The sequence below is a fragment of the Schistocerca nitens genome, chromosome 7 (genome assembly GCF_023898315.1).
Source record: "Schistocerca nitens isolate TAMUIC-IGC-003100 chromosome 7, iqSchNite1.1, whole genome shotgun sequence".
Taxonomy (NCBI): Eukaryota; Metazoa; Arthropoda; class Insecta; order Orthoptera; family Acrididae; genus Schistocerca; species Schistocerca nitens.
The window spans coordinates 503,454,122-503,471,727 of NC_064620.1; the positions used below are offsets into that span (position 1 = coordinate 503,454,122).

Here is a 17,606-nt window from a genome sequence, read left to right on the forward strand (position 1 = left end):
GTCCACTTTCACAGATTCTTGTTGCTTCCGGGATTTATTTACACAGTAGCTGCTGATCAGTGCGAGGCGCCCACATCCATTGGCTATCAGTGCTGACCGAGGAACAAGGAAACGTTCCCCCTCTCACGGCCTCTCTAGACGCGTAGGCTATGTTATTCTGTCTCCACGTCTCACACTGTCTTGGGCCAAACCGTCTTCTCTCCATAACAGAACAGGAAAAAGTCTATATTCCGAATTTAGTATCGATTAATGTAGGAAAATGTTTAAGAGATTTGTCGGTCAGGGACTTTGAACTACCGATCGCACGTCGCAGGATTAATATTTATAAGTACACCAGAGGAATAGGCAGTCAATAAAGGAGTCAGGATGATTAAAGAAAAACTGCTGTAGTACGAGAGATCCGGAGAAAAACGGGAGAGCTAATCGCCCTAAACTCATCTCATCAAAATACTTATAGATTTAAGCCATACATAAATTGTAGGCCTTGCAGATATACTGTAGTTCTCCAATACATGCTACATCTATTCAATTGAACAGATATGGTAGACGATGTTTATCCGTAAGCTACAACACAAAATGAACAAGCTCAGTGCTGGTGTCCACAGCCAACTTAAAGCAAATGACATTAGACCTCAGAGCTGCGTGATTGGGTACTACACCACTAGATGAGTCAAGAGATCATCTAGTTTGCCAATGTATGATACCACAACCAGCTCTCTCAGTCGTGGCCTAAAGTCCCCTGTATACCTGCAGATGATGGGCACATGTCGCATGTTGTTAGGCTGCAGTGAAGGCTGTACGAGGTGCGGTTAGAAAAAAACCGGACTGATGCTGGAAAAAACATTTATTTACAATTATTTAAAATTTCATGTTATCTCCTTCAATGTACTCTCCTCCTCGGTCTCTACACTGTTCATAGCAATGCTGCAGATCATTTTCGGTAAGTCCATACATTACTTCCGTCGCTTTTCCTTTTACTGCTTCAACAGTCTCAAATCTAGTTCCTTTCAAAGCTGACTTGACTTTAGGGAAAAGAAAAAAGTCACAGGGGGCCAAATCAGGTGAGTAGGGTGGATGATCTAAGATGGGAATGTTGTGTTTTGCCAAAAACGTCTTCACTGACAACGCACTGTGAGCTGGGGCATTGTCTTGGTGAAGGTTCCATGACTTTTTTCTCCACAAATCGTTCCGTTTTCTCCGTACTCGCTCACGTAGGGTAGCCAGGACGCTAATGTAGTAATGCTGATTCACTGTTTGTCCCTCTGGTACCCAATCAATGTGCACAATCCCTTTGATGTAAAAAAAAAAGCAATCATCATTGCCTTGAATTTCGATTTTGACATTCGTGCGTTTTTTTGTCGTGGAGAACCAAGAGTTTTCCAATGCATCGATTGGCGTTTAGTTTCGGGATCGTAAGTAAAAAACCACGATTCATCGCAAGTAATAACATTTTGTAAGAAGGTGGGATCACTTTCAATGTTTTCCAGGATGTCAGAACAAATCATTCTTCGGCGTTCCTTCTGTTCAATTGTGAGACACTTTGGAACCATTTTTGAACACACTTTGTTCATGTTGAAACTTTCATGAAGAATCTGCCTAACACTTTCCTTGTCAACTCCTGTTAACTCAGACACTGCTCTGATTGTTAAACGGCGATCTTGTCGAACAAGTTTACCGATATTTTCAATGTTTGCATCAGTTTTTGCTGACAATGGTCTGCCAGTGCGAGTGTCATCACTGGTGTCTTCGCGGCCATCTTTAAATCGTTTAAACCACTCAAACACTTGTGTTCGCGATAAACAATCATCGCCGTACACTTGTTGTAACATTACAAACGTTTCACTTGCAGATTTTCCTAGTTTGAAACAAAATTTGATGTTAACACGCTGTTCTTTCTGTACACTCAACATTTTCCGACGCACAGACAAAACGTCAAATACTTAAAACAGACGCCACGGGCAGACTGAGTGCAGGAGGCAGATGAAACTCGAGCAGTAGGCGGAGGGAGAGTCACGTGACAGGCCACGCGACTTTCAGTCTTATTGCATTCGTTTTATTGTTTCACCAGTACTAGTCCGGTTTTTTCTAGCCACACCTCGTATTTGCAAACTGTTATGGTGCTTGACCTATACACCTGACCAATTGGCAATTCGATAGGACAGTAAACGTGTAGATAACAGACAAATTGATTCTTACTCAAGACAATGCAGAAATGTTTTTTCTGTCTATTTTAGTGTGCCAAATGAAGTCATAGCAATAACAAAGTATGTTACTAAATAATTCTACTGATGAGAAAACGAATCGAGCTGCCCAGTCAGATGCGTATACGCGCACATTGAAAACTTTACACAAGTCTAGGACAGAGATCCTCCTTGTTTAGAACTTTTTAATGGTCGTGGATGCACACGATGGCAGTCGGTGTGAGTCAGTGCCACTAAACCTCCAAGATTATTTACACACGGCTTCAGTATTCACATTTAAACACTACTGTAAGACGCTATCTTCTGATTGCAGTATGAATATTACACAATGGCACAAATCTTCGTCAGTAAAGAACACACTCAAAAAGTAATCCAGTAGCAATGTATCTACCAATCTTCAACTGTCTCAAAGCAATAACTGAAAATCAGAAAACATGACGCTGAAATACATGGTATTTTACACCTATTTAACGTTTCAGCAAAGACCGTACCACTTTATCTGTCTTATTTAGTTGTTACACAATCGTGAATGGTGTCCTGAATAACCCATTTAGAGCGAACAACATTTGATCATGGTTTTAAAGGAGATGATCAACGTTGATATGAAACTTCCTGGCAGATTAAAATTGTGTGCCGGACCGAGACTCGAACTTGGGACCTTTGGCTTTCGCGGGCAAGTGCTCTACCATCTGAGCTACCTAAGTACAATTCACGCCCCGTCCTCACAGCTTTACTTCTACCAGTACCTCGTCTCCTACCTTCCAAACTTTACAGAAGCTCTCCTGCGAACCTAGCAGTTCGAGTCTCGGTCCGGCACACAGTTTTAATCTGCCAGGAAGTTTCATATCAGCGCACACTCCGCTGCAGAGTGAAAATCTCATTCTTGAGATGATCAACATCTGACAACGATTTTAACGGACGTTTAAGGGAGATTTAGTCGCAGAAAATTTCAGGAATGGGTGATACAGACAAAGGTACACATATTTACAAGACAAGCATTTCAGTATATACGAGGGCAGTTCAATAAGTAATGCAACACATTTTTTTTCTGAAACAGGGGTTGTTTTATTCAGCATTGAAATACACCAGGTTATTCCCCAATCTTTTAGCTACACAACACTATTTTTCAACGTAATCTCCATTCAATGCTACGGCCTTACGCCACCTTGAAATGAGGGCCTGCATGCCTGCACGGTACCATTCCACTGGTCGATGTCGGAGCCAACGTCGTACTGCATCAATAACTTCTTCATCATCCGCGTAGTGCGTCCCACGGATTGCGTCCTTCATTGGGCCAAACATATGGAAATCCGACGGTGCGAGATCGGGGCTGTAGGGTGCATGAGGAAGAACAGTCCACTGAAGTTTTGTGAGCTCCTCTCGGGTGCGAAGACTTGTGTGAGGTCTTGCGTTGTCATGAAGAAGGAGAAGTTCGTTTTGATTTTTGTGCCTACGAACACGCTGAAGTCGTTTCTTCAATTTCTGAAGAGTAGCACAATACACTTCAGAGTTGATTGTTTGACCATGGGGAAGGACATCGAACAGAATAACCCCTTCAGCGTCCCAGAAGACTGTAACCATGACTTTACCGGCTGAGGGTATGGCTTTAAACTTTTTCTTGGTATGGGGGTGGGTGTGGCGCCACTCCATTGATTGCAGTTTTGTTTCAGGTTCGAAGTGATGAACCCATGTTTCATCGCCTGTAACAATCTTTGACAAGAAATTGTCACCCTCAGCCACATGACGAGCAAGCAGTTCCGCACAGATGGTTCTCCTTTGCTCTTTATGGTGTTCGGTTAGACAACAAGGGACCCACCGGGGATAAACCTTTGAATATCCCAACTGGTGAACAATTGTGACAGCACTACCAACACAGATGAGCACTGAGTTGTTTGATGGTGATCCGTCGATCATCTCGAACGAGTGTGTTCGCACGCTCCGCCATTGCAGGAGTCACAGCTGTGCACGGCCGGCAGTCAGACAGTCTTGCTTGACCTTGCGGCGATGATGACACACGCTTTGCCCAACGACTCACCGTGCTTTTGTCCACTGCCAGATCACCGTAGACATTCTGCAAGCGCCTATGAATATCTGAGATGCCCTGGTTTTCCGCCAAAAGAAACTCGATCACTGCCCGTTGTTTGCAACGCACATCCGTTACAGACGCCATTTTAACAGCACCGTACAGCGCTGCCACCTGTCGGAAGTCAATGAAACTATACGAGACGAAGCAGGAATGTTTGAAAATATTCCACAAGAAATTTTTCAACCAAAATTGGCCGAGAAAAAAAATGTGTTGCATTACTTATTGAACTGCCCTCGTACATCCAATGTATCACATTCGTGTTTTATTGTATTGGGCAGTATATGATTTGAGAATTTGGTTTCAACAAATGTTTGTTGTCTTCTCGAGGCAATTTAGACACAGAATTATGCTTCCCGTAATTTAAATTTGTATTATCTGCCCAGCAGAATACTACGTAATCACCGAGCACTTTATAACTGAATTATGAGCAGCTGAGCGTGCTCTCTGCTTTCAGGGACGGAGCCGTCGCACGCCTCCGCCGCGTGGACGCCACGCGTGGCCCTGCGGCCGCGCCGGACCGCCAATGGCCCGGGCTGGCTGCCCTACAGCCGCAGGTAAGGCTCATCTCGCCCATGTACGGCCACCTGAATTCCGGTGACAGCTGAGCTCAGGTATATGATGTAATCTTAAACGACTGGCACGCATCAGCAATTTAGTTACATGATGATGATGATAAAGATACACTACTGGCCATTAAAATTGCTACACCAATAAGAAATGCAGATGATAAACGGGTATTCATTGGACAAATACATTACACTAGAACTGACATGTGATTACATTTTCAAGCAATTTGGGTGCATAGATCCTGAAAAACCAGTACCCAGAACAACTACCTCTGGCCGTAATAACGGCCTTGATACGCCTGGGCATTGAGTCAAACAGAGCTTGCATGGCGTGTACAGGTACAGCTGCCCATTCAGCTTCAACACGATACCACAGTTCATCAAGAGAGTGACTGGCATATTGCGACGAGCCAGTTGCTCGGTCACCATTGACCAGACGTTTTCAGTTGTTGAGAGATCTGGAGAATGTTGTGTTGGCAGAAGAGCCAACACCATGTTACTAGCGGAGGCCGAAATGCACGCGTTTTAGCTCACGCAGGCTGGCGTGAGGAGGGAAGAACTATACTGACGTGAGGTCTGGAACATGACAAGGAATTAGAATTCAGAAAGCGGACATACTTAACTTTAATCCATTAATGATGAACGTCGCTCTTGACGGTACATGATTCACAACATTATCTGTTCAGAATAGTAACTGAATATGGCGCCTTGCTAGGTCGTAGCAATTGACGTAGCTGAAGGCTATGCTAAACTGTCGTCTCGGCAAATGAGAGCGTATGTAGTCAGTGAACCGTCGCTAGCAAGTCGGCTGTACAACTGGGGCGAGTGCTAGGGAGTCTCTCTAGACTAGACCTGCCGTGTGGCGGCGCTCGGTCTGCAATCACTGATAGTGGCGACACGCGGGTCCGACGTATACTAACGGACCGCGGCCGATTTAAAGGCTACCACCTAGCAAGTGTGGTGTCTGGCGGTGACACCACAGAGAATGTGCTGACCAGGGCAGCAGTCGAACATTTTCTGTATCCAGAAAGGCCCGTACAGGACCTGCAACATGTGGTCGTGCGTTATGCTGCTGAAATGTACGGTTTCGCAGGGATCGAATGATGGGTAGAGCCACGGGTCGTAACACATCTGAAATGTAACGTCCACTGTTCAAAGTGCCGCCAATACGAAGAAGACGTGAACGAGACGTGTAACCAATGGCACCCCATACCATCACGCCGGGTGATACGCCAGTATGGCGATAACGAATAGACGCTTCCAATGTGCGTTCACCGCGATGTCGCCAAACACGGATGCTACCATCATGCTGCTGTAAACAGAACCTGGATTCATCCGAAAAAATGAAGTTTTGCCATTCGTGCACCGAGGTTCGTCGTTGAGTACACCATCGCAGGCGCTCCTATCTGTGGTGCAGCGTCAAGGGCAACCGCAGCCATGGTCTCCGAGCTGATAGTCCATGCTGCTGCAAACGTCGTCGAACTGTTCGTGAAGATGGTTGTTGTCTTGCAAACGTCCCCATCTGCTGACTCATGGATCGAGACGTTGCTGCACGATCCGTTACAGCCATGCGGATAAGATGCCTGTCATCTCGACTGCTAGTGGTACGAGGCCGTTGGGATCCAGCACGGCGTTCCGTATTACCCTCCTGAACCCACCGATTCCATATTCTGCTAACAGTCATTGGATCTCGACCAACGCGAGCAGCAATGTCGCGATACGTTAAACCGCAATCGCGATAGGCTACAATCCGACCTTTATCAAAGTCAGAAACGTTGATGATACGCATTTCTCCTCCGTACACGAGGCATCACAATAACGTTTCACCAGGCAACGCCGGTCAACTGCTGTTTGTGCATGAGAAATCGGTTGGAAAGTTTCCTCATGTCAGCACTTTATGGGTGTCGTCACCGGCGCCAACCTTTTGTGAAAGCTCTCAAAAGCTAATCATTTGCATATCACAACATCTTCTTCCTGTCGGTTAAATTTCGCGTCTGTAGCACGTCATCTTCCTGGTGTAGCAATTTTAATGGCCAGTAGTGTATAATTATTGGGCTCACGACGTCGAGGACTTTGGCGATTGTACTAAAGTCTGGGGAGACGAATGTTGTTCAAATCAGTAAGAGTGGGGAAAAATTGTAGAAAGAAAATGATAATTTATTTTCGAAATTTTCCCTTGTGGGGAAACACACACATACACGAGAGAGAGAGAGCTCAAAGAGGGGAACACCAAAGTACTATAGCAGATACATGTGGCTGGATGATCGCTAATAAAAAATGGAAGCCCCAGCCATTGTGCAACACGCTACGATCTCCATCCTAACAGTTTATAATAGACAATTTACGTAACTTTAAAACGTGTCGTCATGAGCTAAAATAGTCGGCAGGTCTGCACTTAAATAAACTGCTGTCGTCTTGTCGAAATATATAAAAGACGCTCATAAAAAAGAGATAAATTGAAATATAATACCACAAGCCTTACAAACTGGTTGGTCTTCACTTTGGAGCAAGACGTCGTGGTTCACAGGAGAGTGAATTATTTGGTGATGCGTCAGTGCAACTTGTCTTCTCCGTGACCGGAAGGAGGATCCCCAGGGTCGGTCAGTTGACTTCCGTCACTTCCAGTCATTCTGCGCGGCTTGGCATGCCCGATTCAGAAGCAATAAAATGGACCGTAAGGGGGCAGCACATGATTCTAAACGTGTCTCTGACAAGCTTCTGTGGCTGCTACACAAACGTCCTCATTTCCCTGATTCCGACATGCCCTGGTAACCAGAAGAATTCTACTTCCATTCCCCAGTCGTGAACATGCAGCAGCGTCTCCTGAATCATCCGAAGTATTTATCTACTGGGTATGTTTGCGAAATCACCTGGGTAGCATTGCCGCCACCCTCTAACCCCCCCCCCCAAATCACCAACCTGTGACGGAATGTATGTACCCCAACTGTCTGCGTTGTTCATGTGAAAGTGAGTGAATTTTTTTTTTCTAGATATTTACGAATCGTGTAGCTGAGACGTGACTTTAGTAACGGCAAGTATAATGTGGGAAACCGCCTAAAAGCCACACCGACCCAGTCATCGATCAGCCGAACAGATTCGATCTGAGACCGGCGCTTCCCCCTCATCCCGGAAGCGGCGCTGTTTTTCAAGGAGTTCCTTGGGGGTTGGGGGAGTGGCTATGTACGTAGAAAACAATACTCCATTTGAGTGCATAGACTATCACGGCGCTGCACTGAACAGATATTTTGATGTTGTGCAGGGGCAGTTGAATTTAGTGAAACTAAAATTCTAATTATTGTTGTTTATAGGTCCCATAACACTGACTTAGAGCATTTCTGCTCAAGCTAGAGAGGGTTCTTGATTCATTTTGTAGGAAGTACCAGAAACCAGTTATATGTGGTGACTTCAGTATAAATTTTGTATTTAATGGTGCAAGAAAAAGGATGTTGATAGATCTCATAAATTCATACGATCTGATGCAGACTGTGCTCTTTCTAATTAGGGTGCAGCCATAGACAATATTCTTATTCATTCTTCGTTATTAGATGGGCATTCTGTTAGTAAAAGGGTGAATGGCCATTCAAACCATTTTGCACAAATTCTAATACTAAAAGGCTTTTGTACTCAAACAAATGTCACATATACGAGGTAATTACAAACTATGCTGGAACGTTAATCCAACAGCAGTAGAGAGTTTTTTAAACCTTACCAAGGAACAAGAGTGGCAGGATGTTTATAGTGCCGACAACATAGATGAAAAATATAATGCTTTCCTTAACACATTTCTCATGCTCTTTGAGAGTTGCTTTCCATTAGAACGTTCTAAACGGGGTACTTGCAGTAACAGGCAGCCCGGGTGGCTGACTAGCGGGATAATGATATCATGTAGAACAAAGTGGGAATTATATCACAATGTTAGAAGTAGTCTCAATCAAGCTACAGTAGCCCATTGCAGACAGTATTGTATGGTGCTTAAAAATATTATTGGGTAGGCAAAGAGTACGTGGTAGGCAGATAGAATAGCTAATTCACAGGATAAAATTAAAACCATATCGTCAGTTGTGAAGGAAGTGTCTCGTCAGCAGCACAAGTTCGACGGTATAAAGTAAGTTCGTAGTAAAAATAATTCTGTTATTGATAAATGAGATACAGGTACAGTATTTAACAATCAATTTCTGAGAATTGCTGGTGAATTAAATGGATACAGAGGAGAAATAAACAAATGTGTACGTATCGACGTTTATAACATAAGAACATTTTTGTGTATGCTACTGTAGAAATGTAACGTTACTTAAAATTGTGTACATCTACACTCCTGGAAATTGAAATAAGAACACCGTGAATTCATTGTCCCAGGAAGGGGAAACTTTGTTGACACATTCCTGGGGTCAGATACATCACATGATCACACTGACAGAACCACAGGCACATAGACACAGGCAACAGAGCATGCACAATGTCGGCACTAGTACAGTGTATATCCACCTTTCGCAACAATGCAGGCTGCTATTCTCCCATGGAGACGATCGTAGAGATGCTGGATGCAGTCCTGTGGAACGGCTTGCCATGCCATTTCCACCTGGCGCCTCAGTTGGACCAGCGTTCGTGCTGGACGTGCAGACCGCGTGAGACGACGCTTCATCCAGTCCCAAACATGCGAAAGGGGGGACAGATCCGGAGATCTTGTTGGCCAGGGTAGTTGACTTACACCTCCTAGAGCACATTGGGTGGCACAGGATACATGCGGACGTGCATTGTCCTGTTGGAACAGCAAGCTCCCTTGCCGGTCTAGGAATGGTAGAACAATGGGTTCGATGACGGTTTGGATGTACCGTGCACTATTCAGTGTCCCCTCGACGATCACCAGTGGTGTACGGCCAGTGTAGGAGATCGCTCCCCACACCATGATGCCGGGTGTTGGCCCTGTGTGCCTCGGTCGTATGCAGTCCTGATTGTGGCGCTCACCTGCACGGCGCCAAACACGCATACGACCATCATTGGCACCAAGGCAGAAGCGACTCTCATCGCTGAAGACGACACGTCTCCATTCGTCCCTCCATTCACGCCTGTCGCGACACCACTGGAGGCGGGCTGCGCGATGTTGGGACGTGAGCGGAAGACGGCCTAACGGTGTGCGGGACCGTAGCCCAGCTTCATGGAGACGGTTGCGAATGGTCCTCGCCGATATCCCAGGAGCAACAGTATCCCTAATTTGCTGGGAAGTGGCGGTGCGGTCCCCTACGGCACTGCGTAGGATCCTACGGTCTTGGCGTGCATCCGTGCGTCGCTGCGGTCCGGTCCCAGGTCGACGGGCACGTGCACCTTCCGCCGACCACTGGCGACAACATCGATGTACTGTGGAGACCTCACGCCCCACGTGTTGAGCAATTCGGCGGTACGTCCACCCGGCCTCCCGCATGCCCACTATACGCCCTCGCTCAAAGTCCGTCAACTGCACATACGGTTCACGTCCACGCTGTCGCGGCATGCTACCAGTGTTAAAGACTGCGATGGAGCTCCGTATGCCACGGCAAACTGGCTGACACTGACGGCGGCGGTGCACAAATGCTGCGCAGCTAGCGCCATTCGACGGCCAACACCGCGGTTCCTGGTGTGTCCGCTGTGCCGTGCGTGTGATCATTGCTTGTACAGCCCTCTCGCAGTGTCCGGAGCAAGTATGGTGGGTCTGACACACCGGTGTCAATGTGTTCTTTTTTCCATTTCCAGGAGTGTATATCGAATTATGTGTGCGTCAAGTGTCATATCTTTATGAAGAAACTGACGTAAATCTAGATACTTACAACCTAGTTGTAAGGATATCTACGTTACCACTATAAGGTCCACTATCTGTATGACCTACGTGGTATGCAGCTTCTCGTGTGTACATGTTATAGCATTCATGCGCTAAGTGGCCACACATCTTGGTCGTCTTGGGCATGGCTGTAAAGTGATGAAAACATTGATCTGGTGGTCAGGCTTTTCAATCTTGTATTTTGGGTGTCTTGTTACCTCTGAGATGATACCTAGAAACATCTGTGATATTTACTTATTATATGTACTGAATACCACGCTTGGAGAAATAGTAAGGTCAGAACATATAAAAGTATATGAGAAAGAATATGTTAACTATCACAAACAACTCACTGAGAAAGATGGACGTAATACAATAAAATCTGTGTTTCATGTAAGAGAGAGCAAGAATTCTGTGAATAACTACTATTCTTCGTATGGGAGATCAAGGATAATTAATGAATATCCCAGACTACAGATATACACTTTTGTGTCGAAACACCCAGACAGCGTCTTTTGTAAACAGACAGAGGTATGAAGTAAGGTGTATATACCGTGTTTTAACAAAAGATTTTGGTATTCCAGTTTCCTCCATTTGCGTGAAAATAAAATTGACTAAATTTTACAAGATATGTTGCTTTCACCTTAAATCCAGGTCTGAGTTGACAACCTCGTCATACGATAAACAGAATTCATCGTATTTCGTTCATCTACCTACAGTTTATCTCTCTATGTATTCTGTTCATATACACTTTTTATAGATTCAACACTTAAATACTGTTTGGGCAAGCACGGTATTAAGTACATATAATGAGTGCAAGTCACAAATGCATCCTGACATGATCTCAGAGCTAACATGAAAACATTAATGTAAGACTTTTCCGTACCAGCAGTTTTAAGTTTTAATACTGTGCATTAGTGACCAATGCGACCAACATATGTGTCATTTTAGTATTTTAACAGCTATAACATATTCACACGATAGATAATTCACCCTATCATGAAAATGTATGCATGGTTATAATTGGATTTTAAGTATCCATTGGGTTCTCCGTGTCCTGGATCCACATCAACTTTAACATCATAAAGATGTCATACCTGACACAAGCATGATTTGATGCGGACTTGCAAGTAGCCTTATGTCTGTAAAATAATGTATACCAATTGTTCTAATTAATACACATCGATATGTATACATTTATTTGTTTGTTCTCTCTTCCAGATGCCTGTGATGAAGCCTATATGCTCACATACCGACCTAGCAATTAAAGTACTTTTAAAAACAGCTCATTATGTACCGAAAAATCTATTTTAAATAATACTTTCAATCTGTGGAACACCAAAAAATAAGTTTTCAGTTTTACCTTATTTCTGTGCTTCTTGTAACCTTAAAATTACCACCTTTACATGTCCTTCAGTCTTTTCCCTAACTCCAGCTCTCTTAATCACAATTACATGATTGGTGCTCACATGAAATTGAAGCAAAACTACCGTATATAGTTTGTTTCCTAATTACACAGTTGATTCTCAGAATTACAGTTACAAATCGAAACATTTGATTGGTACTCTATAGATTTGTTGGTTTGAGCTTTCCACTTCTATTGCTGCCGAAATTTAGCATTGCGTATGTTACAGGTATCGCTATGTACTCGAATTACGTAATTTATTTGACAGTAACGTAATAGTCCTCTTATTTCAAAAATTGCAAATTTTATACGAATCATATAGACTTCTCAAGTACCACAATAAACTAATAATACCCGGTAACAATCATCTGAATCCAACTCTACTACGCTTAGGAGATACGAATTTAGCCACATGGTCTTCCTTGACATCGATGAAACTGCACGCAAATAACCCCTCGGTACCTTTCCATATGTTTTAGACAAAGGGATTGCAACATGATCCGTTTTAGGCCTCTGAAGTCAGTACAGGTATAAATGATAAAAGAAATAGGGCAAGGTATGAGCAAGAGTATAATCGGATTCAATAAAATTACCCACGTTGATAGATTCACTTTGATAAATTCCTGTTTCTAAATAACATTAAGAAGAAAGTAAAACAATTAGAGAGTGAAGCCTAGGTTCTTGGAGAAGACCAAGGAGCTGAGAGAAAATAAAACTGCAAGAAATCGCATTACATTGTTTGAACACTGACTGAAAAATTGTATTTGGTTGTCTATGTTAGCAGTGTAGTTAGGTAAACAAATGGGATAGAAAAAATGTTTGCTGTGAATAGGCAGTAACAAAATCAGAATAGCCGTCAGTAATGCGAAATTTGGCGAACTCTATAGGGTATGGAAGGTCACTATAACACACACATCTTGAATTTGCGCTAAACATATTCTACTTAAAATTCGATTCATCGCTAAACATGGGAAGAAAGAATTATAAAGAATTTATTTTTAATAAACAAAGCACTAACCACATAACCAACTGCAGCTCAAACACTATTGGAAGAACTTTCTATTGACAGATACAAAGGTTAACATATCATACTCTTTCACCAAACTGATAGAAGAGATGCAGTTTGAACACCTTTCCCACTAATAACATGGCGAAAGTACTTCATCTGTGTTTGCACAAAATGACACTTGCCTATAATAAGCGTTAAATGTTCAGATACATTCCTGTTGAATACGTCTTCCAAATACCTCACATGCTCTGGCATATCTTTCAAAAATAGAATGATATCGTCGAAATACATCATGAAAGTTTTCGGCTATAAACCATCTAGAACGTCATCTAATAACCTCTTGAACACGACTGCGTTTTTTTCAGCCCAAATGGCATCCATCTGCACTGGTAATTTCCTCGTGGAAGCTTGAAAGCGATCTTTGGTCAGTATCTTGGGGCTACCTCTAGCTGGTAATACCCTCTTCTCGGATCTAATGTTGTGAAGTACTGGCACTGTCTAAGGTTCTCTAACATTTCCGTGGTTTTCGGAATCAAATATATATATCCATCACAGTCTTCACATTTAAGTAGCATTAATCACAGCACAATCTGTACTTCATGCCACCACCTGTTTACTTTCTTTGGCACCACAACAATATTTGCACCCCACGGGGTAGCACTGTACTCTGTTATACCTTCCACTAACTCTTGATCTATAAACTCTTCCATTACGGTTTGGAGGTGCTTCACTATGTGGAATAATGTCCTGTAAACTGGCGCATTATTACCTGTAGGTACACAGTGGACAACAGGTGTAGCTGATAAAGGACCCTTGGTGTTAAATAAATCGCTAAAGCATAGTAGGAAACATTCCATTACCTGCCGATAACTGCCTCGCAAGTGATCCACTTTTTTTGGTAGTGCTGATGCATCAACGGTTTGTTTGCGGCTCTTCATATGATCTATCAATATCATCCTCATATAATACCTCGAAAGTGGCTATCATTAGGCCCTTTTACAGTCTAACCTTGTCTAGGCGAAAGTTATCTGTGCTTACAGGAATAATAAATTCACTATTAATATTACTTACACGTGCTATGCTTTTATGCACAAAGCGATGCATTCTGTCTAAGCCTTCATTTTCCTTCATTGGCTCTACCACATATAATGCTTCCTATAGTAGGGCAACAGTGGTAACACCGGTTCCCGTTAGATCACCGAAGTGAAACGCTGTCGGGCTGGGCTAGCACTTGCATGGGTGACCGTCCGGTCTACCGAGCGCTGTTGGCAGTCGGGGTGCTCTCAGCCCTTGTGAGGCAAATTGAGGAGCTACTTGACTGAGAAGTCTCGTAACCTGACATACAGCAGGGAGAGCGGTGTGCTGACCACATGCCCCTCCATATCCGCATCCAGTGACACGTCAGCAACACCTTCATGAGGGGTGCGCCTTGTGACATTGCCTTACTTGCAGCTGTATCACTAATGGAAACAAAGTCCCATTGAGTTCCACTGTATACTGCAAAAGATGTTCATTGAGTACTTCTAGCTCAAGAAAAGCTGAACACATTTCACCCACATATGGTTACATTCCATACACTCATGAAAATCTCTGGTTCCAGTACTGAAACCGAGCAATGTCATACGCAACAAATTTGCATAGTTACCACCAACTCCACGCACTTTATGATGTGGGGGCACCAGTTTCCTCCTACCTATAAAGTCCAGACTGATAACTGGAACGTATACTGGTGCCTCCCCCCCCCCTCCCCCCAGAAATTATGTTCCTTGCCTTTTACATAGCCTGACAAGGAGCATTTGTACAATGTTATGTGCTTGGGAATGCCTTCCGATGGTTGGAGCACTCCTGCTTCTATTTAATGAATGCTTTTGTTGTTTTTTCTTGCTACGTTTCCCACAATCCAGTGCTCAGTGTCCAACTTGGCATGCTCATAGTATCCAGTTTGCTGTCACTGGTTCCACATGTGACCTTTACACCCACATCCATAACACTTCACTTGTGTGAGGAAAAAATGGAAAAAAAGGGCGGTGTGTTCGTATTCCATTAGCAATGTCAGTCTCGTCTAAATCTATTACGACCCTAAAAGCCGCCGCCAGATCCCTGAGATCTTCCATCCTTATCCTACCTGACATACCTGTGGGGATACTGCATAGAAAGACGACCAAAACCTTATTCTCGGGTACCCACAGCAGGACACTATCTGCTTTCGCATCTTGCGTCAGATAGTCTCTCTGTGCACTGATACTCTAGATTCTATCTGAAAAGGTTTGACCGATTCCTTACGTTTCTGTACTGAGGTACTCAGCTTTTCCCAGGAAAAACTTGTGTTGTTTTGATTATCATGATGTTGCCATAACCCATAATCTAATCACTGGAATGTTACTCCTTTGCCGAAAAATTTGTGGTACAACACATACATCTTTTCCTCTCCTTTCAATCGTAAATTAGCCACTTGGAGAATAACCTCTTCAGACCAACCACTTTTTGTTTTGGTAGCCTTAACATCGTCGATGAACACAGTTACGTCCTTTGTTGACATGTCAGAAGTATTACACACCTGGACATTAAAATTGCCACACCACGAATATGACGTGCTACAGATGCGAAATTTAACCGCCAGGAAGAAGATGCTGTGATATGCAAATGATTAGCTTTTTAGAGCATTCACACAAGGTTGGCGCCGGTGGCGACACCTACAACGTGCTGACATGAGGAAAGTTTCCAACCGATTTCTCATACACAAACAGCAGTTGACTGGCGTTGCCTGGTGAAACGTTGTTTTAATGCCTCATGTAAGGGGGAGAAATGCGTACGATCACGTTTCCGACTTTGATAAAGGTCGTATTGTAGCCTATCGCGATTGCGGCTTATCGTATCGCGACATTGCTGCTCGCGTTGGTCGAGATCCAACAGAATATGGAATCGGTGGGTTCAGAAGGGTAATACGGAACGCCGTGCTGGATCCCAACGGCCTCGTATTACTAGCAGTCGAGATGACAGGCATCTTATCCGCATGGCTGTAACGGTTCATGCAGCCACGTCTCGATCCCTGAGTCATCAGATGGGGACGTTTGCAAGACAACAACCATATGCACGAATAGTTAGACGACGTTTGTAGTAGCATGGACTATCAGCTCGGAGACCATGGCTGCGGTTACCCTTGACGCTGCATCACAGACAGGAGCGCCTGCGATGGTGTAGTCAACGACGAACCTGGGTGCACGAATGGCAAAACGTCATTTTTTTCAGATGAATCCAGGTTATGTTTACAGCATCGTGATGGTAGCATCCGTGTTTGGCGACATCGCGGTGAACGCACATTGGAAGCGTGTATTCGTCATTGCTATACTGGCGTATCACCCGGCGTGATGGTATGGGGTGCCATTGGTTACACGTCTCGGTCACCTCTTGTTCGCACTGACGGCACTTTGAAAAGTGGACGTTACATTTCAGATGTGTTACGACCCGTGGCTCTACCCTTCATTCGATCCCTGCGAAACCCTACATTTCAGCAGGATAATGCACGACCGCATGTTGCAGGTCCTGTACGGGCCTTTCTGGATACAGAAAACGTGCTGACATGAGGAAAGTTTCCAACCGATTTCTCATACACAAACAGCAGTTGACTGGCGTTGCCTGGTGAAACGTTGTTTTAATGCCTCGTGTAAGGGGGAGAAATGCTACCATCATGTTCGAGTGCTGCCCCGGCCAGCACATTCTCCAGATCTCTCACCAATTGAAAACATCTGGTCAATGGTGGCCGAGCTACTGGCTCGTCACAATACGTCAGTCACTACTCTTGATGAACTGTGGTATAGTGTTGAAGCTGCATGGGCAGCTGTACCTGTACACGCCATCCAAGCTCTGTTTGACTCATATGTCCCGGCGTATCAAGGCCGGTATTACGGCCAGATGTGGTTGTTCTGGGTACTGATTTCTGAGGATCTATGCACCCAAATTGCGTGAAAATGTAATCACATGTCAGTTCTAGTATATTTGTCCAATGAATAGTCGTTTATCATCTGCATTTCTTCTCGGTGTAGCAATTTTAATGGCCAGTAGTGTATTAATGTAGTTGCTGCAATATCGAGAAGAGGAGCTTACACACACCACTGCCTTGGCTTCCTGAGACCCTGGTCGTTATTGCTGCACCACAGCTTGTGAAGCTTCTGCCTACCTGTGAGGCTCCTCTTTTTCCCGCTGTTGCTGGAAATTTAACGCTGACATTACTTTTATCTGCTCTATCAAAGTGACAATAATGTCACCCGTAGTGGCCGAACGTGTGTCTGGGATTCTGCGTAATTTCACACTGTCACATACAAGGACAACAAATAAAAACAGAATACCTGTGCGACCAACACATACACAACAAATGCATACCAATGTTTCCGGCATATCCACAATCCTGTGCATGTAGGAATGTAGCGGATGTACTGTTATTGGGATGGTGGAAATTTATGCTATACATTGGATCTCATTTGATACTTAACTGACATGGGTAGATTCTTTGTAAGCTGCGCTTAGCCCTGCCCATGGTACTAGCTGTTC

At 44.1% G+C, this 17,606-nt stretch overlaps 1 protein-coding gene across 1 annotated transcript in view; it reads left to right on the plus strand.

Moving 5' to 3' along the window:
• Nucleotides 1–17,606, plus strand: part of LOC126195708 (uncharacterized) — a 124,686-nt gene that overhangs the window by 85,866 nt on the left and 21,214 nt on the right. Inside the window, exon 6 of the mRNA XM_049934337.1 lies at nucleotides 4,742–4,841. Coding sequence (XP_049790294.1) covers nucleotides 4,742–4,841 — 100 coding nt within the window. The remainder of the gene's footprint in view (nucleotides 1–4,741; nucleotides 4,842–17,606) is intronic.